Genomic DNA, 25,003 nt, shown 5'->3' with positions numbered 1-25,003 from the left:
ATTCTTCTAGATCTATGTATATACACAGTGATATAGTAGTCCCTCCTTTATCACAACTATATCATCTGCTGGGGATGTTTCAGCACCCCCAGTAGATGCCTAAATCCTTGGATATTATCAAATACTATATTGACTATGTTTTTCCTATACATACATACCAATGATAAAGTTTAATGTATAAATTAGGCACAGGAAGAGATCAATAACAATAACTATTAATAAAATAGAACAATTATAACAATATACTGTGTAAAATTTATGTGAGTGTGTCTCTCCCTCTCCCTCTTATTGTACTGTACTCACCTATTTTCAGACCATGGTTGACTTTGGGTAACTAAAACCATGGAAAGTGAAAACTCAGATAAGGGGGAACTACCATAGATAATAACAACTGTTATCTTTAGTATAGCTTTTATTATGCCTGGAGCCCCAATAAATACCTGTTGAAGCATTTAATACCAGTAATCAATGGAAACCCATGTCCTGCCCATCAAGCACTCTCAATTCAACCCAAATGCCACAGAAAACACGTAGCCAAGCCTTGACCTATGCTTTCCTTTTGTGCTTTCTTAGCACCCTGACCTCTCCTCTGTCATGGCATGATAGCAGCTTACTAATGATCTCTGAGTTTGTTGAGGTCAGTGACTCTGCCTTGTTTGTCTCTAGTAATTCAGAGTGAATGGAGGAAGAAATATACAACTTCTGCAAAATAGGATTAAGCAATAAGACAAGGTCTTGTGAGTATGCTGTCTCAAATAAGGATTCCCCAGATTCTTTCATTTCTCCCACCTTTAACATCTGAAAGGGCAAATCTAGGTGGGATCCAGATTATAGACCTTTCCTAGTGTGTAGAGAAAATGCTTCAATTTACCATCATCTGTAGACTTAGCCAAGATATTGAAGTTGGAAAGGAGCCAGACATGGTATCTGGGAGGTCTTGAGAAGGCACCTGTTTTCTTGGAAATAGGTGGAGGAGGGACAGATAAAGAGAGAGAAATAGAAGAGTGAAATCAATACCTTCGGTGGTAAATTACAGGGAGGACAGAGGTGTACTTACATCACTGCTTCCCAGTTAGGATTCTGGAAAAGAACCATGGCTCTGTCTTTACATGAACTGAAGCATGAAGTACCCACTTGGTGGTGCAGCGTGCTCATGGAATGGAGGCCCTGAGTTTTATCTTTCTGGCTGCCGGCAGATTGAGTGTGGTTTAGAGGTGAAATGGAGAGCCAGTGAGCTACTTTCGAGCTTGAGGTGTCAGGGCAAAGGCATCCTGCAGCAGCATCCAGAGAAGGGCTGCCAGGTTCTCAGGCTGAGCAGAGGCCACAACCATCAGGGCACTCAGCCAGCAGAAGCAGAAGTGAAGGTCATTCAGAGGGCCGTGCCACCAGGCTCTGACCAAGCAAGATGAAAAGACTGGGAGCTGTCCCAGCCTCCGACCGTCAGATGCAAGGCCAGCCACAAACCTATGAACGAAGAGCTTTTCTCGAGACATTAATATAAGATGACACCACACCCAAGTCCCCTACTCTACAAAGACCACGATCCACCCAACCTGACGTGCATATACCTACGAACCATCTGTGGGAAAGTAGCAGCGTGCTCCTCTTCTACTGAGAGGTTAAACATTTCTATCGAGGAGATTAATGGTCTACCTAAATGAACTTTGTCAATAATTCATTCTAAGAAATCTTAAATATACAGAAGAATTGAAAGAATTTTATAAGGAACACCATATATACACTAACTAGATTCTACAACTCATATTTTAATACACTGTACTTGCTTTACCGTGTATCTAGCCATTTATCCATCCCTTTCTCTATCCATCAATCTGTCTTGTTTTTTGATACATTTCAAAATAAGTTGCATGCATCTTCCCTCAAATACTTGAACATGTATATCATTAACTAGAGTTTCATATTTGTTTGCTGTTATTTTTATTTCTTTCAAGACAAAATTAACATCAACCTTAAATGTGACATTGAATGAATTCTAACTAATGCATGCACTTGTGCAGTCCAAACCCCTATGGAGATACAGAACATTACCATCATCCCAAAAAGTTCCTTTATGTCCCTTCCCAGTCAACCTCTACCCCCACCAAGGTAATCACTATTGTTAAATTTTACACTATAGATGAATTTTACCTTTCTAGAATTTCATATAAGTGGAATCATACAGTATTTAGTCTTTTGCGTGTGGCTTCTTTCACTCAGCATAAGGATTTGATTCTTCCGTGTTGTTGCGTGTATCAGTTATTCTTTTTGATTGCTGTTTAGTATTTCAGTATAGGAAATACATGCCACAGTTGTACGAGGGCTGTCTGTAAAGTATCCAGCCATTGTTAATGTAATGAGAACATATTATATGGCTAGATACTTTCCAGACAGCCCATGTATGTTGGTGGATACTTGTTTCTAAATGGATTTTTAAAAAAATATTTAAAATTCCATCATATTAGACTAAATTTAGTATTTAAACCAGGATTTGGGACAAAAATCAATGTTAGTCATAGTGTGGGGACTCATGAAAGAGACTAGTTTGATTGTGTACAAATAAATTAATTTTATTTTGTCTGTAACATCCAAGTTGGAGCAGCAGGCTTAAATTTTCTTAAAATATCGTATAGGCATCCAGTTAGAGAGCTGGTTATTTTATTGTGATTATTTCTTTTTTCCCAGCAAATTCTGTGTGTTCATCCTCATTATGGCCATTGACCTTAGAGGATGAGTGACCTTAGAGGAAGAGAGAACTCTTCACATGGGGCCAGGTGTCATGTACCATGTGTCACGTCAGGATTTCCTGGGGAGGAGGCTTGGAGGAAGAAGAGGTGTTATAGCAACTCCAGCCCTTCTGACTTATTTCTAATTTAACCTCAGCCCCTTTCTTCCTATCATTAAATGAAGTTCAATCATGGTAGGACCCTTGCTTAAATCGACACACTTTCTCAGAGTGAGAAGATTGGAAGTCAAATACAGTGAAACACAAGGAAAAGCAATTTGCAAGTCCCAGCAGCAGCTCTTGACAAACTTCACGGTACAGGGGAGATAAAAGGGAATGTGACGGGTGTTTCTTGTGGCCTCTCGCTCGACTAGAAGGATGTGAAGGGATATTGAATGATTTTGTTGTTAATTTCATTATTAATTTGTCATTGGGCTCATCAGCAAGCACACATGTTAAGATATTTCTTAAAGGCAGAATACAACTGAGTCTAGCTTGCAGTTGAACGAGCCCGTCAGTTGTGAGTGTGGCTTGGGTAGAGGGGCTTCCAGTGTTCTGCCCCATCTCTGTCAAAAATGAAGTTATTCTCCACTGAATAGCTGACTAGAGGAGTCAGAAAAGAACAGTTCAGTCTAATAATCTGATAAGTTCCTAGAGTGTTATTAATCAAAGTAGAGGGCTAGATTTCAGAGGCAAGGAAGGGATTAGGAAAAGCCCACTGCCATTTACATATTAGAACAAATAGCTCCTAATGTACCTTGAAGTCATGTTTTCTAACACTGCTTTCATGATTGAATAATTTAAGTTCTTTGGGGTCCAAATCATATTCTCTGTTTCTAAAGAAAGCCTTAGGTATTATCAGGCCCTGAATGATTAGGTGTTATCTTGTCATGAAAGGGTTTGGGAAACCACTATCTTTTAGCATTTTCTTCCAGAAGGTTCTTCCCTTGCTGTCTAGACAGACCCTCTCTTTGAGACTTCGGATGCAGATGCAATGATAAGTACCCCAGTGATATGCACTTCAAAAGGTGTCTAGGACAAAGGTGGACCCCAGAGAACAGGGAGAAAATCTATTTACGATAGCTCACTAATCTGCTCTTGTGTGGATTTGAATTATTACTTTCCTATGAATTATTATTTAATATCCTATTTTCCTGATTTTACATTAGTGCCCTTCTTAAGCAAAAACTATAGATTTTTTGCTTCCGCCAGAAACATGTTATAATAGGAATTTATTGATTAAATAATATGTACCTTAAAAATGTAATCTATTTTGATTAAATAAAATACCTGTATTTATACCTGTGTTACCTAAAACATACTGTTTGCATATGTATTTCATTTATTTCTTCTGGCTTGCCTAGGAGTGAACTTTTTGAAAGTAGTTTATTTAGTATACATTAGAATTTATTACATCTCACTAAGTATAATTTTGTTCTCTACATTTTTAATTATGATAGCTACTTGACTAGTATTTAGGGAAGGAAAGGTTTTAGTCTCAGGTGAGGGAGTAGGGTGAAAAGCTAGAATATATTGATTAAGGCCAGTGTTTCAAGATAAATTGTACCAATCAGCCATTTAACAACCAACAAAAACTAAAAACTCTGCCTAACTGGGAAGAGAAATTGGCTTATTTTTAGTCATATTTGGGAGACAGATGGCAGAACTGTGCTGTGAGATTACTGGTCATGCAAACATTCATACATTAGCTATCAAAATAATAAAATGAAGCAAAATGTCATTGGGCATCAAACAAGAATGGATACTGCTTCAGTCTTTGATTTGGGGGAAATTAGGTAGAGAGGTTTGCTAAATAAGAATTTTAAAAAGAAGATGTCATCAGGGAATAAATAATGGTGTTCTCATCAGGTTCAAAAGATTTTCTCTGTGACCAGATTCATAAAGGTTATGAAAAGATATGGCAACTTGATTTTTTACCAAGAGTTGGGATGGGTTCCTGAAACTCTGTTCCAAGCTGCAGTTGGAAACGTAATTGATTTTAATTAATCATAAAGTAGTGCCAGAAAAGTGTTCGCAGTATCACCAAAGGTTCTGAACTGCTTGAGATTGTTTTAATAATTTCTTGTCCATCTCTACTTCTTTTTTTTTTTTTTTAAGTATAAAGCCAAGAAGGATGGGGGAAAGGTGAACAGATGTTTTCCTTTTTGATCCAGCAACTTAATTGTACAGAAGAGATAATTCAGTAAGATATGCGCTTAGGCAGAATTGTATTTTAATGTAATAAAAAAAAAAAGACATGATTTCATTTTAACTGAGTTCTGTTCATAACTGTCGGTCCATATTTAAACCAGATGTTTATAAATGAACGAAGGAAGACATCTAGCTTCTGTGCTAAGGTAGGAAGAAAGTAGACGAATGTTTAGAAAACCAGAAGACTAGTCCCTTGATCTGCCATGAATAAGCTGAGTGATCCTGGGAAGTCTTAGAACCACTATCATTCCTTTCTGTGTTTATGGTAGATTTGGCAAACATGGAAAATGTTCTTCTGTTCAAGAGATTATTTACATAAAATGAAATTTCATATTAGAACTTGGCCCTGATCACTTATTATTTTAGAATTTGTGACCTCTTCATACCTCCCCGCCCACTCTCACATAAGCTGTTTTTCTCTTCTCCCAGACCTTAAGTTCTTCCTGGGTCAGAAACAATGCTGTTGCCTTCATGGGCTCAGTATACAGAAGTTATTATATTTACCAGGAGAATTCCTAATTAGGAGTTAAGACTCTTACTTATTTAAAACCATTTTCCTGAATATCATTAATGTCACGTGGAAAGATGCTACAGTATTTAGAGTCAGTAAAAATGGTTTAATTTGAACTCCCTATCCGACTAACTATGGTCCTTAAGTAAGCTGCCTTACCTGCCTGTGCCTCAGCTTTCTCATCTCCTAAATAGACATACTGACATTTTAAAAGTGCATTAAATGAGTAATAGATGAGAGAGTTCTTAGACAAGTTAAAAGTACTATTCAACTGAGTCATTATTAATAACATAAGATTTGTGAAAATATAGGGAACAGCTTCTGCCCTCCCCACTGGGTATGTGAAAAGGTGGCTTGTATAAATGCGTCTTCACAATCATTCCTTGAGCCCTCCTAACCAATATCCACTGTTTTCTTGAAAGTCTAAATGGGTCCCGTTGTCATCCTTTGTAAAGGCAGCATTTCCCCAATTACTAATCCAGGTTTGGACTGTCTCAGTTCATCCGCAGTGTTCTCATTCCGCCGCTGTGTAGCTACATGCCATATTAGAAAGGTTGGCATTTTGAATTACACTACTCTGAATCCTCGTGGGTGGGCCCCAAGGACAAGGTCATTCAAACACAGTCTGAATAGACATGGTGAATGCCTGGCGCAGAGTAAGTACTTCATACTTCTAAAAGTGAGTTAACAAAGGACTCATTAACAGTGTCTACTGAGTGCCTGCTTTATCTGTAATTGAGAGAACTACACAAGAAATACATGACATGGTCCTATGCCAAATGTCATTTACTCCAGAAGACAAGACTTCCACACACAAAATATGTGAGTGTTGCAGTGAAGGGTTTTTAAGTGATAGAACGAATGCTTGAAAGTATAGGGCTGTACGAATTCAGGGAAGTGGGAAATCAATGAGGAAGTATCTTTAGAAGTAAAAGTTGAGGCAGAGTTGGAAGATGGATGGAATAGGAGAAGGTGAAAGGGAGTTGGCATTCCAAGCAGCAGCAGCAGGAGCAAATGCCCGGAAATGGAAATGAGCGTGTCCTTTACTCTTTGTTTCTGGGCAGTGGGGGGCCACTGGAGGGGACTATTTAAAATAAAACAGGATTAAGACATGCAATATATTTTATGATATAATTTATAGAAATACAAACGTGTACAAAGATATCTGTGTAGGGATGTTGGTTGTCTGAAATTGGCAAACATGTTGAAGTAACTTAAATTTCATATTAGAGGAGTGCTTAAATAGCTTATGGTGCATTCACACCGTGACATGCTTGGAAGCACAGTCATGTGCCACGTAAAGGACATTTCAGCCAACGGTGGACTGAATGCAAGACTGTGGTCTCACAAAATTATTAATATAATGGAACTGAAAAATTTCTGTTGCCTAGTGATGTCTTGATGATCCTGACCCTGTGCAGGCCTATGCTAATGTGTGTGCTTGTGTCTTAGTTGTCAACCAAAAAAGTTTTTAAAAATAAAATAATTAAAAAATACAAAAAAAAAAAAGCTTATAGATTAAGGGTGTAGAGAAAATCTTTCTGTAGGTCTGTACAAAGAATTTATATTTTAAGCTAAGCTAAGAGTTATTGCAAAAGAGTCAAAAAGTTTTAAATGTGTAATATGTATAAGTTATATATATATAGTTATAAAAGTTATGTATACATAAAGCTATATATATAAGCTTACATAGTAAAAATACTATAGTAAGCTAAGGTTAATTTACTATTGAAGAAAGAACTTTTTTTTTTGCAAATTTAGTGTAGCCTAAGAGTACAGTGTTTATAAAGTCTATAGTAGTGTACTAGGCCTTCGCATTCACTCACTACTCACTCACTGATTGACCCAGAGCAACTTCTAGTCCTGTAAGCACCAGTCATGGTAAATGTCCTATACAGGTGTACCATTTTTCATCCCATATACAGTATTCTTACCAAATCTTTTCTATGTTTAGATACACCAGTACTTACCACTGTGTTACAGTTGCCTGTAGTATTCAGTGCAGTCACATGCTGTCCAGCTTCAGAGCCTGGGAGCAATAGGCCATTCCATGTAGCCTAGGTGTGCAGTAGGCGATAGCATCCAGGTTTGTTCAGTGTACTCTATGATGTTTACACAGCAACAAAATCACCTAACTGCATTTCTCAGAACCTGTCACAGTCATTAAGTGACTTTTGACTGTAGTTGAAAAGAATGAGGTAGATCTTTGTGTGCTGACATGGAAAAACATGACAGTGTGTTAATGGAGAGAATGTATTCATGTAATATTTGTTAACTTTGAAAATTGATTTTAAAAAATCAAAGTGGTGTTTCAGGAAGATTCATGTGGTGACATTGTATCAAATTAAAAGGGAGCAATTGGAAGTGAACAGGGCTATTGGGAAGCGCGTGCGTGAGTACGGATGTCCAAGGCCAAAGAGAGGGACCCGAATGGTAGAGAGAGAATGCAGAGACATCCTGAAGAATGATTTTAAAGGACTTCATGGCAGATTCTTAATAGGGGATGAAGGAGAGAGAAGAGAAAAGAGATTTCCAGGTCTAAGCTTGGGAAATACACACTGAGGAATGACTTGTACTAACTGGAACAGACCCATATTAATCAGAAGCCTTATTTAAGAAATTCTTCCTATTTTTGTCTCTCAGGATGGAAGAAACGGTACGAAATCTATTGCAGAGTCAAGGACCTCCAGAGCAGAAAAAAGAAGACACTGTTAATATAATGGTCTATCAGGTACACCATGTTTCTTACTCTCGGCTGATTACCGGTTGGCTTGTTTTTCTGGTATATCTCTAAGTTTTGCCCTCTCTGACCCAAAGATAAAAGAAATGGTCCAGACCTCAGTGCTGGGAGCCAACTAGTTGCCTCTAGTGTGGGGATGATATACATGTTTATTTAACTCATTCATTTCTTGAACTCCTACTGTGAAACAGCAGATTTTTGGTTGTAGGAAGATGCAAAAAAAAAAAAATAATAACTTTATAGTGAAACAGAAAGATGTATAAAAGCATCACAGTGCTCTGTGGTCAGGACTGTAAGAGAGGTGTCTACGGCATTCCTTGGGAATCCAGGGGAGGGAGGGACTCATCCTGTCTGAAGAGCTGAGGAGGACTTCCCAGAGGTGCGATGAGGTGGTCTGAGGAATGGAGAGCAGGGAAAGGGCATTGCAAGGGAGGGGAGCCTAGATAAAGGTGCAGTCATCTGCACTGTGGATCACTCTGGGTCTTCAGAGCAGTGGAGAAGAAGCACCTCCAGGTAACCACATAATGACCTGATGAGCTAAAGCGTTTAACAGTGAGGCTGGGAGTACACAGAAGAGCTTGGTGAGCTCTGGGCTTGTGTGCTATGCTCGAAGGTCTGGCCTTGCACCTCAGGCAGTGACTGGGGAGTCTGAAGAGGTCCAAGGAGAGTAAGTGGTCAATGGAGTAGCAAGTCATCATCTTCTCCTAACAGCCTATATCCCATAATCCTTTAACACTAGCACAATGGCCAGGCTGGGAAGCAGGACATCTAATCTGAGTGTGGTTCAAGTTGGCTGCACAGAGGTGAGAAAGCTCTGGTATGGTAGGAATAGGAAGTTACAACAGAAATAGCACACTCTATATAGATAAATTTAGGACTTTTATTAAAATCACTTCAAGTCCCAAATAGAGACCCAATACCCACTATAGAACTATGCATGAAAAGCCTAAAATGGCAAGTGAATTGGTGGAAATTCGTGGTAATCACTGGGCAGCCCTAGGCTTTTGCTGACTAATCAGGTTTTCCCAGGTCATTCCTGGATATTTTATCTGCATTAGTACAAAGTTGAGGTGTGCGTAGGAAATGGGACTCAATTCTGCATTAAGTGGTTCTGTGCAGCATAAAAGAGTCATTTGAATCTCAAAAGTACATCATTTGTTGCCCCTCGCAGGTAACACCTGGCTTCATTAGAACTAAATAATTCAACATCACTCCTGGGCTTTCTCCAGTTTTCCCATTGTGGGTCTCTTTCATACCGATTCCAGTTTTCTCTTGACCATTCTCTTTAAATTTCTTTACTAGTTATTAGCCAAATCTGTGGTTAATCACCTTCAGAATTCTTTTGTGAAATTGGAAGCTACTTAGGAAAACAGACACACTTTTAAAAATGTATTTTATAACTATTTCCTCTCCCTAGCCCAGTCCATTAGTTTTGGGAATTTAGCTCTCTTCCGTCTAGGAAGAAGAAAGTTATTAACTTGAATTAATGCTACACAGAAGGAATGTTTCAGTCATTCCTCTCATTGGCCTCAGACTCCTTATCTATAAAGTGGGAGAGAGGTATAGGTTACGTGACTTGTAGAGGTCATTTTACATTAAACAAACATTTATGAAACTTCACATATGTACTTGGTACAGCCTTGTGGTCTGGGCATGCAAGAAACGAGAACAGAGAGAAGGGCAAGTGTTTGCTGGGTCCCAAGGAGATCCCCTTCATCTCCCTTTCATTATTCAGAATAGAACAAATTCCGTTATTCTCAATAGTAGCAAAATAGTTTATGCTAGATGTGCATGGTAATATTGGTGGAGCACATAGTTAACACTTCCCTGAGGCCAAGTGCTGTGTTTCAGGTAAAAGCTGGAAAATTTATTGCTTCATAATATAGGGTGTCATTAGCACACCTGATTCAGATTTTCCAACTTGCAAAATTTCTCTGAAAGGAGCCAGAGGCCTGTGTAAAGCATAGGCCCCTGGGAAAGCTGGAGTTTGTTTCATTTTCCATTGTGGTGGAAGTGTTTGTTCTGAGTCTTTTATCATTGAGCTAATATAATAATACCAGAATAATAGCTTTCTGTGTTCCAGGCCCCTGCTAATTGCTTTGCATGCATTAAATGTAGTCATATTTTGTTCAAGGAGTGTGTTCTTGAAGACCTCTCATAATTTGTTGCTTGTGTAATTTATAACTTGCTTAATTCAACATGGGTTCTCTCAAAGGACGGTGGGTGTTTCTGTTCAGCAGCTGAGACAGTCCCACCAAGCGGTAATCAGTGGTTTAAACTTTACCAGCTTTGCCATTGTGTGGTTCTTGACCTTTTTGTTAATTGGGGTATTTGCATGATTTCAAGTTTTGTGCATGAAGTCATATTCATAACATTTTTATGTGACTATGATTTCAAATTTGCCTAGTTCAGAGCCCCGTCAAATGCGACTCGACTATATAGCTCATTCAATCCCCATAACAGTTTTGTGCAAGAGGTACTCTGACTATGCCCATCTTACAACTGCAGAAACAGAGAGCAGAGAGGTGAGCACCTGCCTGAAGGTGCACAGCCAGGAAGTAGCCTAGAAGGGCCTTGAACCCTGGTCATTCCGACTCCACAGCCTCGGCTTTTAGGCTGAAGATTCTGGGGAGATTAAGTGACAGCGCCCAAGTTGCCCATCTGGATATTGTCCATGTTGGGACCTGAACATGGGTCATTCCTCATTGCATCTAGAGCTCCCTCCTTTTATCTAAACATTCCTTTGCTCATTCATTCATTCAAATATCAGTTACTTGTTTACTTTCTTATCTAAGTATATTAGTTTCTTGTTGCTGTTGTAACAAACTCAGTAGCTTAAAACAACACAAATTTATTTTCTTATAATTCTAAGGGTCGAAAGTCTAACATCACAGTGTTGGCAAGGCTACAATCTTTCTGGAGGCTTCAGAGGAGAATTATGTCTTTGCCTTGCCCACAATCTAGCATTCCTTAGCTTGTGGCCCATTCCTCTGTCTTAAAATCGTACCACTCCAACCTCTGGTTCTGTCCTCATGTCTCATTTCTCTCTAGCTTCCTTCTTTTAAAGACCTTGTGATCATATTGGGCCCAACTGGATAATCAGGGCTAATTTCCTCATCTTGAGATCCTTAACATGATCAAATCTGCAGAGTCCCTTTTGCCATATACGGTCACATATTCTCAGATTTCAGGAATTGAGATGTGGCCATCTTTTGGGGAAAGCCATTATTCTATCACACTAGTAACTAACACTAACCTAGCAGGCCTGGTGGTACCAGATACCAGTCTAAGAGCCAGAGATGCAACTATGCCTGGCACAGCCCTTTCCCAGAATGCTTAGTTTATAGGATTCTGGGTGTTAGAGAGGGAAGACAGATAATCAGATATAGTCAACAATGTGACAGAAGCCAAAATAGAAGCTTGCACACATTCTGGAGACACAAAGGAATGCATCATGAGGCCTACTGCACTCTTCTCCCTGAAGACCCTACCTCCTGACCTGGTCTTATTTTTAATAATCTGTTCCCCTTTTCTGTTCATCTTTTGTCTCTTGAAATGGACATAGGAAGTCATGAGCTTCCAGTGAGTTCCATGTCCTGCCTTTCTCAGAACATCTCATGTTCCCAGTGTTTAGGACCATGTGTGACCATCAGGACACATGAGTTGATGCTTTATGGTTTACAGAGCACTTACACAAGATGGATCTCGTTTGTCTATTCCGGCTGCCTCTAAAATAGATACTACCATGCTCATTTTAGGATGAGGCTCATAAGGGTCTGTTTGAACTCCGGCAAATGCTAAGTGGTAGGACTGGAAGTAAATCCCAGATTTCCCTGTATGAGATACATAGAATTAAACTGAGAGGTTATCTGTGGAATATTTTGGATGGCAGGGTGGAAAGTGGGCACAGCCTAAAATCCCAGGTCACAAAGTCACTGTCTCTAAATACTCCCCCAAAAACTAAGCAAAACAAAACTACATGAAAGTAAACAGAGATAAATTAATAAGTCATAAATCGTTTGGTTCTCGTTTCCCCCATGGAAGACACAAGCATATGGCATATCATAGAAATATTGTCATTGTGTGTATAGGGAAGGTGACATATGCCCCCAAGACAGACTCATTTCATTAGGGAAAAGTAAAAGACCTGAAAAGGAGGAGCCCAAGTAAGTAAAAACATCTCCCAGGGTCCCTCTTGCTTTGTTTCTCTTTCCAGTTCATTCTCTCCGGGTATTTTGTGGGTTCTCATGAGTCATGTTATGTATTCTTGTCGCTCAAGCTCGCCATTTGATTTAGTTAAGTAAATTAGGAAACTTATGTTAGAAAAAAAAAATTCATGATTAGACATGAAAGGAGACAATTAAGCATAAATTTAATGGAACAACCGGTTAGAGAGGGGCATCGTTCCTTCAGCTTCATCTGTCAAAATATTTAAACACAGGCAGCCTGAGTAATCTGTGAATAATCAGAACGTGAAGCAGAGATCCGCGGATACATCCTCTTGTGTGCATAGCTACCTTCTGTGCTCCTTCATTGTAGCTGACACACTTCCTCTTGTCCCTGCTTTCTCATGTGGAACATGGATTGAATCATATTAGCTAATTGATTTAGATAAAAGATGTATGGGCAAATAGAAATAGTAACTGGAAAAAGACTCACCTGTGGGTACAGCTTTAGCCACTATCAAGACTTAGGACCTTAGGCAATCACTTAAACTCTCTGGGTTCTTTGTTTTTCAGATTTTTAAAAGGGGATTTGGACTCAATTCAGGATCACAAATGTAAATGCTTTCGGTCACCAAATAATGTAAATAGTTAAAGTGGGCCAGGTATGAGAAAAATCAGGTTCCCTCTAGGGGTTTACATTCTATTTTTCCACTTTTGATAAGGAAGCAAGTACAGGGAAGGTTTTTCATTTGGTTTTTATTAACAGGCAAAAGCCATGCTGTAGCAACACATACTTGGTTTAATGCCAGAGAGACAACAGGGAGTGGTGGGGACTGTGGCAAACTGGAGAGCCCCAGAAATACACACCAATGTGGAAAAATAGCCTAGTGTTTCAAAAGAAGATGAACTTTCAGGTTTTATAGGAAATTCCTTAGTCTGTAAATGATGACTTTTTCTTTTTATATGTGGAATAACTGACATGTGTGCTAAACTGAGGAGAACCCTTAGAATAGAAAGATTATTTTTAGGGTGTTCTTCCTGCTCTTAGAATGTTGAGATTTTGGCAGTTCTGTTCGCAGTCTTGTAAGGCCTGGACTACAGGAAGAAATGCAGCATAGAGCAGCACATCTACCTGTCTGACCCCTTACTACCCAACACTTACTGAGCATCTGCTGAGTATCAGTCACTCTTCTGATCATTTTACAATTATGAGCTCATTAAATTTTCACAAGAACCCTTTGAAAGAGTTACTGTTGATTTCCTCATTTTACAGAAGAGGAAACTGAGACACAGAGAAGTTGAATGGCTGGCCCAAAGTTACACACTACCAGTGTCAGGTCACTGGAGGTCCTTTGTATCATGTTAAGGAGCTGAGTAGGCCACCATAAAAATGGAATGCAGAAACTTTGTCAGAGACTTAGTGAGTCCTTGTCCCAGTAGAGAGCACAGAGAGGTAGATAAAGTGATAAGCAAAATTATAATGTGTCCAAGTTTGGCTCTCTCTCTCTCTATTCCACCACCTTCTTGGAGAGCCCTGAGCTGCTGTGTTTTCTGAGGTTTCCTCTGTTATCTCCAAAGATGGTCTGTGCTTGCTTAGTCATTGATCCCTTAGTCTACATCTAAAGCAATATAGTGTGTTACCAAGTTACTTCCATTTGAAGGGATCTAATTGAACATCAAAATTATGTTTTCACTAAATATGTCTTTAAAAGTAGTATCAGGTGTAATTAAGCATGGGAAAGGGACCCTTTCCAGTTATCCTTACATCTTCAGTCAACAAATATAGATCCAGCTCTTTGTATGGTACAGGGAAAGCACGTGACATGGTCTGGGACGCCCCCTCACTGAAGCCCAAGACCTGCCTGGCAGAAGTGTTAATTATTGCACAGATTATAGTTCTTATCAGAGGTGGCAGGAAATTTTTGACTTTAAACATCACCTCCTTTTTTTCCTTACAATGATTTAAGTATCCTTTAAGTAAATCCAAAAATTTATGTACACCAGAGAGAAAAGTTAGTCTTGAAAAATTATATTATTAAACAATTACAAACCATACTTTTTAAAAGAAAACTCCTTTATTATCAATATCCCTAGTATAAAATGTGAATTTTACAAGTTTCTAACATGATAACATTTTAATTTTTCATGAACATACGTAGCTAGAAGGCAAAATTGAAGTGTTTATAGTTTTCAAGAGCTGGAAAGTTCTGACTCTATGTCCAATTCATCCTAGCCATGGCTAAGTATCAGAGTCACCTGAGGGACTTGCAACAGAATCTATCCAGGTACCTCCATAAATCTGCTGAGTTAAAATGATGAGGGTGTGAGCTGTTTGGTCTTGTTCCCAAGTTTGATGGATCATTTTGATTCCTCGGGTCCATGGGTCTTTGCTGGGAACCAGGGAGGGACAGCAACACCCATCCATCCACCATAACCCCCTTTCTCTCATTTTCCAAAGAGAAAATGGAGTTGAAGTGAAATTCAGAGCCCGATGCTCACTCCAGTGCATGGGATGTTCAACTATACTGATTCTTACACACAGGGTACTTGTTTCAGTCAGTTTCCTGGCAGTTAATTAGCCAAGAAAACTCTTTAGAGAGCTTGATAAATAAATTCATAAAAGTTATTTAGAAACTGTCTCCTTTTCTTTTATTTTTTTTTTAACCAAAACAAAATGTGGTTTAAAAAAATGCAAATGCTAACATGTAGATAAACAATGAGTAGATTGAGTGGAGGAGTGTACACCAGTAAGGAGGAAAAGAAAGATATAAAATTCTGTTTGTTGAAAGAGTGGCTAAGTCTTTGCACAGTTATTTATAAAATTTTAATATTCAGTAGGGATATGACATATTTTTATTAAGTGCTTTTATTTATGTCTGTGGACTGCAGTCTCAGGAAGTCTCAAGTGCTTTTGATTCTGCTTTAAGAAATTGGTCTTTTCTTTGAATTGCTATGAACTTTGAATAGCTGCTGAAGTGGGTGATGGTGGTGAAGGGAGTACTTTTATTGTGTGTCAAGTTTTAAAGGGCTGAAAATGTTCCATAAGGAAACAGTTTTCTTTCTTCTTTTTTAATTTTTGTTTGTTTTAAGCAACATCCACTATTCATATAAATTTCAGATAAAGTTCAGATGAAGAAGGCAGGATTTCTCACAACCAAAGCATGCGCTTAGGTTCAGGACAGCCACAGGTGCCCTTCATAAAAGGTGAACATTCCTTTTCTCTTTGAAATTATTCTATAAGATGAATTTTATGGTTTTACCCCTATGGAAATATTACCCAGAAATTCGGAAGTTTCAAAACAGTCTTATTTGGGAGCACCTGCTGGTTGGCACACTAACTAAAGAGAATATTTGTCTTGTAATTCCAAAGTCATATTAAATACTTTTACAGGTATCAAGGAATTTTAAATAATATCATTAAGAGATTAAATAGTTACCTTCATTCTTTGGAATTTAAAATCCCTGGTTTAATGGGTTCTGGCTCTACTTTCTTGGTCTCTATTTCTTCCTGAATTCGGTGCTCAGACATGAGTACTTTTTCTGTTAGATGTTTTGACCCTGAACTGAATTCTTGCTAAGTAAAAGCAGAATACGGTCTCCCTGTTAGAACAAATCTAGCCTATGAACACAGTGGTGCCCTGGAAAAGCACCCTCTGTTCCTACAGGTGAACAGATGTTCCCAGTGTACATGCCGTTGCCTCGCTCATCTTGGCACAGAGCAGACTGTGACTACTCGGTGCGTGTTTCAGGTCAGGAGGTTCTGTGTATAGAATCCAAACAGTGCTGCCCTTTAGTAAGGGTGCAGCTCGGGCAGATAGTTTGGGCACTTCAGATCATTAACCAGGATTATCAGTTATTTCCTCTTTTTACAAGACAAACGAATTTGACCAGAGCAAAATCACAATGACATCAATCCTTGAACCTTGATTTTACTTTCTTACCTCACTTGAGGCTAAAAACATTTGACTGTTTTGTGTTGTGGAACTTGGCTTATTAATGCTTTATTGAAATGCTTATAAAACAGGCTGTAGAGAGAAAATGTACAGTTTTGGAATGAGGAAATAGTTAAGAAAGAAGTGGGAAGTGCTTGCCGGAAAAAAAAAAATACACTTTCATTACAGAGATCTCTCCTGTATGGTAACCTTTTAGCTATATTGTCCTTATTGATTTTGTCTGCACAGTGAGCACAGCATGGCAATGAAGAGAAATCACCAGGTGTGGGGTGAGAGGGAAATGGTCTGGCCAGGGGCCTGCTGTCAGCATTTAAGCCATTGCAAGAGTTAGGTGTTAATTGGCCTGACAGGCATATCTGAGGAGGCAGATCCACAGCCTTTGCAGGGTTAGAGGCTTATGCCCGGGTCCCGTGCGGCAGTTTCTGGGCTTACAAAAAGTGGCCATCTTCCTTAGGATTCAAGTGCAAGACAACAGGTTGGGCTGTGATAGGGGTTCTCAGCCTACCTGGGCTCCAACTCAGAATAATTCCACAGTCTCCAGCAGCTGAGACTAGGCCTGGGTGTGTTTACAGATTTCCCCAGGTGATTCAAATACATTGTTATGACTATGAGTCAGTCAACTCCATGATCTTGAAGATCTTTTCTTTCCAGCCCAACGCTATGAGGAGGGGCTCAGAGAAAAGATTTTATTTTTGGGGGGACAGAGTCTCACTCTGTTGCCCTGGCTAGAGTGAGTGCCATGGCGTCAGCCTAGCTCACAGCAACCTCAAACTCCTGGGCTCAAGCAATCCTCCTGCCTCAGCCTCCCGAGTAGCTGGGACTACAGGCATGTGCCACCATGCCCGGCTAATTTTTTCTGTATGTATTACTTGGCCAATTAATTTCTTCCTATTTATAGTAGAGATGGGGGTCTCGCTCTTGCTCAGGCTGGTTTCGAACTCCTGACCTCGAGTAATCCGCCCGCCTTGGCCTCCCAGAGTGCTAGGATTACAGGCGTGAGCCACCACGCCCGGCCAGAGAAAAGATTTTTAAGAAAGTTGGCTGGGCACGGTGGCTCACGCTATAATCCTAGCACTCTGGGAGGCCAAGGCGGGCGGATTGCTCAAGGTCAGGAGTTGGAGACCAGTCTGAGCAAGAGTGAGACCCCATCTCTACTAAAAAGAGAAATAAATTAATTGGCCAACTAAAAATATATAGAAAAAATTAGCCGGGCATGGTGGCGCATGCCTGTAGTCCCAGCTACTTGGGAGGCTGAGGCAGAAGGATTGCTTGAGCCCAGGAGTTTGAGGTTGCTGTGAGCTAGGCTGATGCCATGGCACTCTAGCCCAGGCAACAGAGTGAGACTCTGTCTCAAAAAAAGAAGAAAGAAAGTTTAAATTATAGGGTATAGGGGAATGTAGATGGTCAATAGAAGGTTAATGATTGTTTCTTCTTCCATTAATAATTTTAGTCTGAGAAGTGAAAGTAGTCTGAGAGGTGAAAGGTTATGTAATCCTAAATCACTTAAGGTCTGTACCACCTGTGCCTTGTCCAAACGTGGAAGCTTTGATCCCCCCACCCAACCTCAGAGCTTTGTCAAATCCTCAGGCCCTGGAAGGGTGGAGATCCTAGAGAAGTCTATTGAATCCGCATTCTTCCTCCCACCCCCATGTCAGTCTGTCAGCCGTTCATTCAAATATAGAGGCAAACAGTGCTTAGTATTTCTGCTTTTCTCTATGCAAGAGCTAATTTAGATTAGCACAGGGAGGAAACAGTCTGATGAAAGAGCAGTTATATATTATTTAAAAAGAATACTATGAATTCGTAGCAGTCCCTCCCAATTCTAAAGACCACATATGTAAATGGTACTGGTTGGAGAATCATGAAGAGGAATTTAAATGAGAAAAAGTTTCAGGGTCAGGCAGACCTGGAAATGAATCCCATTTGTCACCTTCAATCAGTATTGTCATCTGGGGCAACTTAATTAACTTGAATCTCACTTTCCTCTTCTCCGTAATGGGTATAATGAAATTAAAGGGAAAGGTTGCTGGAAAGTGCGTCCCTGACATAATTTCATGTAATAATCAGAAAGAGTGCATGATAAATTTCATAGCACATTGTAAGAATTCAGTAAACGGTAGCTATTATCACTTAGAGTTGCTATGTACTTAGCTGTTCTTCCCCTTCAAACAGACAAATTCTTCCCCTTCCCCTGCCCTACCTACTCTTCTTCTGTGGCCAGCGCCAAAAAAACTTTTGTAAGCCTAAATATTTAGAATTGGAGAAAATGAAGAAGCTATGAGAAATGTAGATATCTCGGGACTTTGCTAAAACCCAGAGTTGAGTTCCTAAGCAGGGCTGGCCTTTTTGGTGCTATCTTCTCCCACTGTAAAGTCTGTTATCTCTATATCAAATCTACCAGTATAGTCTGTTATACTGGTATACCAGTAAAGTATACGAGTATACCAGTAAAGTCTGTTATCTCTATACCCAATCTACCTAATCTCACTTAGATATATTTCCCTGAAATCCCACCTATTAAAGCATCATTCCAAGAAAAAGAAATTAAGAAGATGACAAATACTTCAGAAAGAGTCATTCACATATTAGTGTGAACCAGTTTAATCTGAGGGCTTTGCTCTATCAACTGATTGAGAAAATGAGAATTTAGGCCAGGTGCGGTGGCTCACACTTGTAATCCTAGCACTCTGGGAGGCCAAGGCGGGTGGATTATTTGAGCTCAGGAGTTCCAGACCAGCCTGAGCAAGAGCAAGACCCCATCTCTACTAAAAATAGAAAGAAATTAGCCAGACAACTAAAATTCTATATAGAATAAATTAGCCGGGCATGGTGGCGCATGCCTGTAGTCCCAGCTACTTGGGAGGCTGAGGCAGAAGGATTGCTTGAGCCCAGGAGTTTGAGGTTGCTGTGAGCTGGGCTGATGCACTGTAGGCAAAGCAACAGAGTGAAACTCTGTCTCAAAAAAAAAAAAAAAAAAAGAAAGAAAAAGAAAATGAGAACTTAGGACATGGTATTGGAAGGGGAAGGAGACAAGAAAATGGTATTCCTGAAAAAATTTAGGAAATTATAATCCTTTATGTTGATTGAATAAGCCTGGATAAAACTTCACCCCTGGGTGAGCCAGGTGAAAAAGTTGTTAGGAATTCAGCATAGGGATGCTGAAGTGAGAAGAAAACAAACAAATGCAAATTGCAAATTATAGGCATCATTTCAATGGTTTGTCAAGTGCTACATACACACACAAGGAGAAAATAAACTACTGTTTCTCTTTGTGTCCCTTCCCTCATATTGTCAGGAGCCAGACCTGAGGCTGGTACCACCATAAATAAATGTTGCCTGCCTAGCCTGCTATCTCAGGGCCTTTTACTGCATGCATTCTGTGGGTTGCACCAAGTGTCAAACCAAGTTCAAAGGGGCCTTTGCAACAAGCCTATTGAATTGAGGTCTTAAATTGGCTTATATTTTTGCCTCACCTATTTCAATGAATAGCCAAGCATCACATTCATGAAGAGTCCATTGTTTTGTAAATAAATCAAAATGTTTTATAAAATGTTTTCTGTTTGGTAAGTTTGCCACCCTATCTCTGCATACATTTTGTTCCTCATTAAATTAATAAATTAGCACGGTGAACCCATTTCTCCCCATTAAGCACAAGCCTCTCCCTTAGTCTGAATTAATAAGCTGCTGCTATAATTACAAGTGATGATCTGAAAACAATTCTATTGCAAGTACCCTACTACAATCTTTTTTATTGCATTTATAAAATAACTTGTAAACATATCCGTAAGCTATAAATTAGGCTGTATTTCTCTTGGGTCACTATATTTAATTATTCTAACCCTACTGTTAGAATAATTTTTCTTTTCTATGCATTTTTATTACTTTTTGTTCTCCTCCTGAGCATTTGAACATTGCCACTGGGGCGATCAGTAGTGAAAATTGGCAGAGTAATAATTAATATGTATTTTACAGTTTACAAGGTACTTTTACAACATCATTTCATCTGACCCTCATATTAACCTTTCAAAATAGGAAGGGCAGGAAGTTGAAGTTCACCTTACGAGTGAAAAAACTGATTTTCACACAGGCACTTGACTTACTGAGGGTCATACAGTGAGTCAGACTGAGGTGGGCTTGATCTTTGGATTCCAAGTCCCATAGTCTTGTAAGGATGGCACTGATATCATTCTACGCCAGTGGCTCTCAAATACATGCCTTGGAATCACCTGGAGAGTTAAAAAAAAAAAAATCTAAACACTGATGTGGTTGTTTCACCCCAGGGATTCTGATTTAAGTGGTCAGGGGTGTGGCCATGAAGACTTTAAATGTACACAGGGCAAATCTAATGTGCAGCCCAGGTTAAGAAGCACTCCACTACAAGGCATTAGACTCAGTTGTATGCTTTTCTTTTCTTGCTCACCATGCTATGTTTTATTGTGGACGGGGTCTTGTTTTTATTAGTCTACCACCAGCATCTACCCCAGAGTAGCCAGCCTACTGCCTTCTGTATAGGACTCATGCCAAGCTTCTGGGGAAGGTGGGAGTTAAGGTGGTCCTTGAAAGACAGTAAAAGTCAGATAAATGGGGCAGTCATTTGGTCTTGTGGGTGCTATGATGAAAGACAGCAGAGGATTATGGGCATGGTGGTATAAGGAAGCAGAGGAGTTTGGGTACTCTGATGAAAGAAAGCAGAGGATTGTGGGTACTCTGGTGAGAGGTAGTTGAGGATTATGAGTAAAATCAAAGCCTTTGGAGGTCAATAGCCTAGATTCAGATCATGACTGAGCCACTCACAACCTGCCTGATGTTTGAGGAGTGACTTAACGTGACAGAGCTCTGAGAACCTCTCTCCCAGCCATGTTCGGTAAATGGGTTGGTAGTGAGCTCATTGCTGGGGAGGCAGTGGTCATGGGGCAGGTGGGTCAGCGGGTCACTCAGCAAATGACTAAAGCATGGGGTTGGCCCGGTTCAAAGATCCCAGACTACAGTGGGTGGGTGAGAACTAATGGAGGTGTCTGAAGAAGCAGAAGTGTTGATAAAAACCGTGCTGCTGGGAAGGCCCTCCTGGAAGTGGAAATCATTTCACTTACATTAGTAGGAGAACATCTTCGGCATAATGTAAACAAGACAGTATTCTAAATTTGCCCAGTTAGTGGAACCTGCTAACTGAGCTTGAGGCCTATTTTTGTTTTTGAAAATTTGAATGATTAGTAAGTATTAGAGAATTCTCAAACTAAACCTTTTTTCTTGACATAACAAAAGGCCCTGGAAATACAGTGTAAGCTTGGCACAGGGGATATAGGCAGTCAGGCCCCAGGACTGATTCTCACAGCAAAACCCTCTCCGCCCAACAAGTTCAAAGCCTTCTATGTAGAGCTGAGCTTTCAGAGTGGTCTGAACCATAATTGCTTCTGACTCATTTGTCAGTGTCTGGCATAATCTTTGGCACACAGGGCCTGCTGATGGGTTGAGAGAGAGACTGAAAACTGGGAAGCATCCTTACTGCATAGTGGGAGTTATAGCCAGAATGTTTCAGGGTTGTTGTTGGCAGGAGTCTATAAAGTGATCACCCAGTATCTTGGAGACCAGCGCTGCTTGGTAGGAGTTGGATAATCTCATATTTAATGGGGTAGCCAAGAGCACAGGCCGTGTTTACCAGTTATTTATTATTATGTTGATGTTCACAAGGTGGCTGCCACTGCCCATAGTTTCCTATGGAAAGAGTTGTAGTGTGAAACATGAGAGTCAATCACTGTGTGGGGGTGGATGGGATAGTTAGCAAGTCTTAGGGGCTTAAAAGGAGGAATAGAAGCAAGACTTAGGTAATTTGAAACCATTAACTTTCAGAGCTAAAATTTATCTCCAATACCTAATCATCCCATTTTGCTCTTGGGGAAATGACGTCAAAGATAACCAAGTGGCTTTACCAGAGTCTCACTACCCATGAGTGGCAGACATGGAACTAGAGCCCAGCTTGGATAGTTTTATAGTTTCCCCCTCGCTGCGGCAACAGAAGGTATACCTGATTGCCTGGCACTAAGATGGACACTGGTGAAATGTAGAAGACTATTTATTAGAGTAAATTGGAAGACCTCCTCTGGGAGAGTCATTTGTCTTGGAAACCACAATTTGCCCAGCTCATTATTCTTTAAATGCACAGAAATTTTGCATGAAGAAAATGGTTACTCAAGTTTCAGATGCTTTTTCACATATATATTCTGACTTTTCTAATTGTCTTCTAGAATCACACTTATTTCTTGCTAATCTTTCTAAATTTCCTTCCCTCTTTTACTAAGATGAATCATCTGGCAGGATTACAGCTGTCTTTACCAAGCAGCTCTTTGCCTCTCTCCTCCCACTGAGGGTGAGTGGTTTGTCAGAATGTACATCCCACTCTGTGACAAAGAAGCTCCTCAAGTAATAGCTTCCTGCCACTTCCAGGGGTTGGGGATAAAAATAATTGTTCTAATGTCAGAAGCATCCCAGGACGGTATTACTGGCAAAATTTCTTCAGTAGCAGTCCTCAAGCAGTTAGGCCAGCTCTGTGCTCTAAGTTTTGCCTGACTAGAGAGAACAGGTATGATGTAAATTATAGTAGAAGAAATATAATATTATTGCTTTATCCTTAAGTTCCATCTAAGTACAAATAGGTAAAACTTCTGTCTTTTCTGACATGAACCCCCAAGCGAATTAACTAGATAATCCATCACTGACTTTAAAAAGTACAACTAATGTACCTCATTAGAGCTTTTTCTTTTAGGTAAACCCAGGAAGGGGGAAGGTGGGAGGAATAGAATACCTTGATTAGGTCCCCAGAAATTCCCAGGGCATGTTGGGATAGACAGCTTTATGGCTTAAAAGCTGACGTGCTCCTCTGTGAGATGTATGGGGTGGGGATGTCAGTTAAAGGACAAGTGTACAAAATCTCGTTTTCTGAGAAGAAATCATTTCAATAGTGCTTTTACCTTTTGTGTAAATATTCTATTCATTTTTTACTTTATGTTTATGATGGCAAAGCACTTACCGAAAAAATGTTTTCTATCAAAAGTACTCAGGAATATTGAAGTAGTTTAGCATTAATCTTACAGTGTCACCATAGATAAAGCATTAGCATATCTAACACCAGACATTGATTGAATCCCTTCTGTGTCGTGCAGGGTGTGGTGATAGGGATATGATGTATAAAACATTATTCCTGCCCCTGAGAGTCTTACTTTATAATTGTGGCCTGGTAAATTGCATATATTGTCTGTTTATTGAACTTGGACTGACAAGTTCTCTTATCCATATGTAACTATTTATTATTGCTACTATTATTATTGTATTTGAATATTTAAAAATATCATCTGCGAATACTATAAAAATTTCTATACACATAGACTTGAAAGCATTGAAGAAATTAATGAATTCCTGGAAACACACAAACTCCCAAGGCTCAGTCAGGAAGAAATAGAACTGCTGAACAAACCAATAATGAGCAACAAAATTGAAGGAGCAATAAAAAAATCTTCCAACAAAAAAAAAGTACTGGACAATATGGTTTCATAGCCAAATATTGTCAGACCTACAAAGAAGAATTGGTTACCCGTACTGGAGAAATTATTATATAACATTGAGAAGGAAGGAATCCTCTCTAGCTCATTTTATGAAGCCAGTATTATCTCAATACCAAAGTAAGGAAAGGATCCACCAAAAAAAGAAAAATATAGACCAATATCCCTCATGAATATGGACATAGAAATCCTAAATAAATACTAGTAATAAATCCTAATAAAATACTAGCAAATAGAATTAAGCAGTACATTAAAAAAATAATCCCTCATAATGAAGTGGGAATACCCAAGGATACAAGGATGATTCAACATATGTAAATCCATAAATGTGATTCACCACATAAACACAAGCAAAAACAAAGATCATATGATCATCTCAATAGACACAGAACAAGCATTTGATAAAATTATGCACCCTTTTATAATAAAAAAGCTTATCAAAATAGGCATAGATGGAATATACCTCAAAATTATGAAAGACATATATGAAAAAACCCACAACTGACATCATACATAATGGGAAAAAGTTGAAAGCATTCCCATTCATAACTGAAACAAGACAAGGTTGCCCACTGTCACCATTTCTATTCAACATAGTGCTGGAAGTCCTAGCCAGAGAAATCCAGCAAAAGAAAGAAATCTAGGGTATCCAGATGGGGAAAGAAGAGGTCAAATTATCACTCTTTGCTAATGATATTATCTTATATCTAGAAAACCCCAAAGAGTTTACCGAGACTCTTGGAATTGGTAAACAAATTCACCAAAGTCTCAGGTTACAAAATCAATGTACACAAATCAGTAGCATTCCTATACACTAACCGCAGTCACAGTCAAGCTGAGAATCAAATCAAAGACTCAATACCTTTCACAATAGCAACAAAGAAAATAAAATAACTAGGAATATATTTAACCAAGGAGGTAAAAGATCTCGACAAAGAGAACTAGGAATAAGGAAGGAAATTGCAGATGATGTAAACAAATGGAAAAACATATCATGCTCATGGATCAGCAGAATCAACATTATTAAAATGTCCATACTACTCAAAGTGATTTGCAGATAAATGTCCATACTACTCAAAGTGATTTATAGATAATTGTACTCCTCATCAAAATACAACATCATTTTTCACAGATCTAGAAAAAAATA

At 39.3% G+C, this 25,003-nt stretch overlaps 1 protein-coding gene across 1 annotated transcript in view; it reads left to right on the top strand.

The window, feature by feature from the left end:
• Positions 1 to 25,003, top strand: part of NCKAP5 (NCK associated protein 5) — a 919,491-nt gene that overhangs the window by 600,457 nt on the left and 294,031 nt on the right. Inside the window, exon 6 of the mRNA XM_012740059.2 lies at positions 8,088 to 8,175. Coding sequence (XP_012595513.2) covers positions 8,088 to 8,175 — 88 coding nt within the window. The remainder of the gene's footprint in view (positions 1 to 8,087; positions 8,176 to 25,003) is intronic.

Source organism: Microcebus murinus, chromosome 8, assembly GCF_040939455.1.
Source record: "Microcebus murinus isolate Inina chromosome 8, M.murinus_Inina_mat1.0, whole genome shotgun sequence".
Lineage (NCBI taxonomy): Eukaryota > Metazoa > Chordata > Mammalia > Primates > Cheirogaleidae > Microcebus > Microcebus murinus.
The sequence above is the reverse complement of the archived record's forward strand: the minus strand, read 5'-3'. Positions and strand labels throughout refer to the sequence as shown.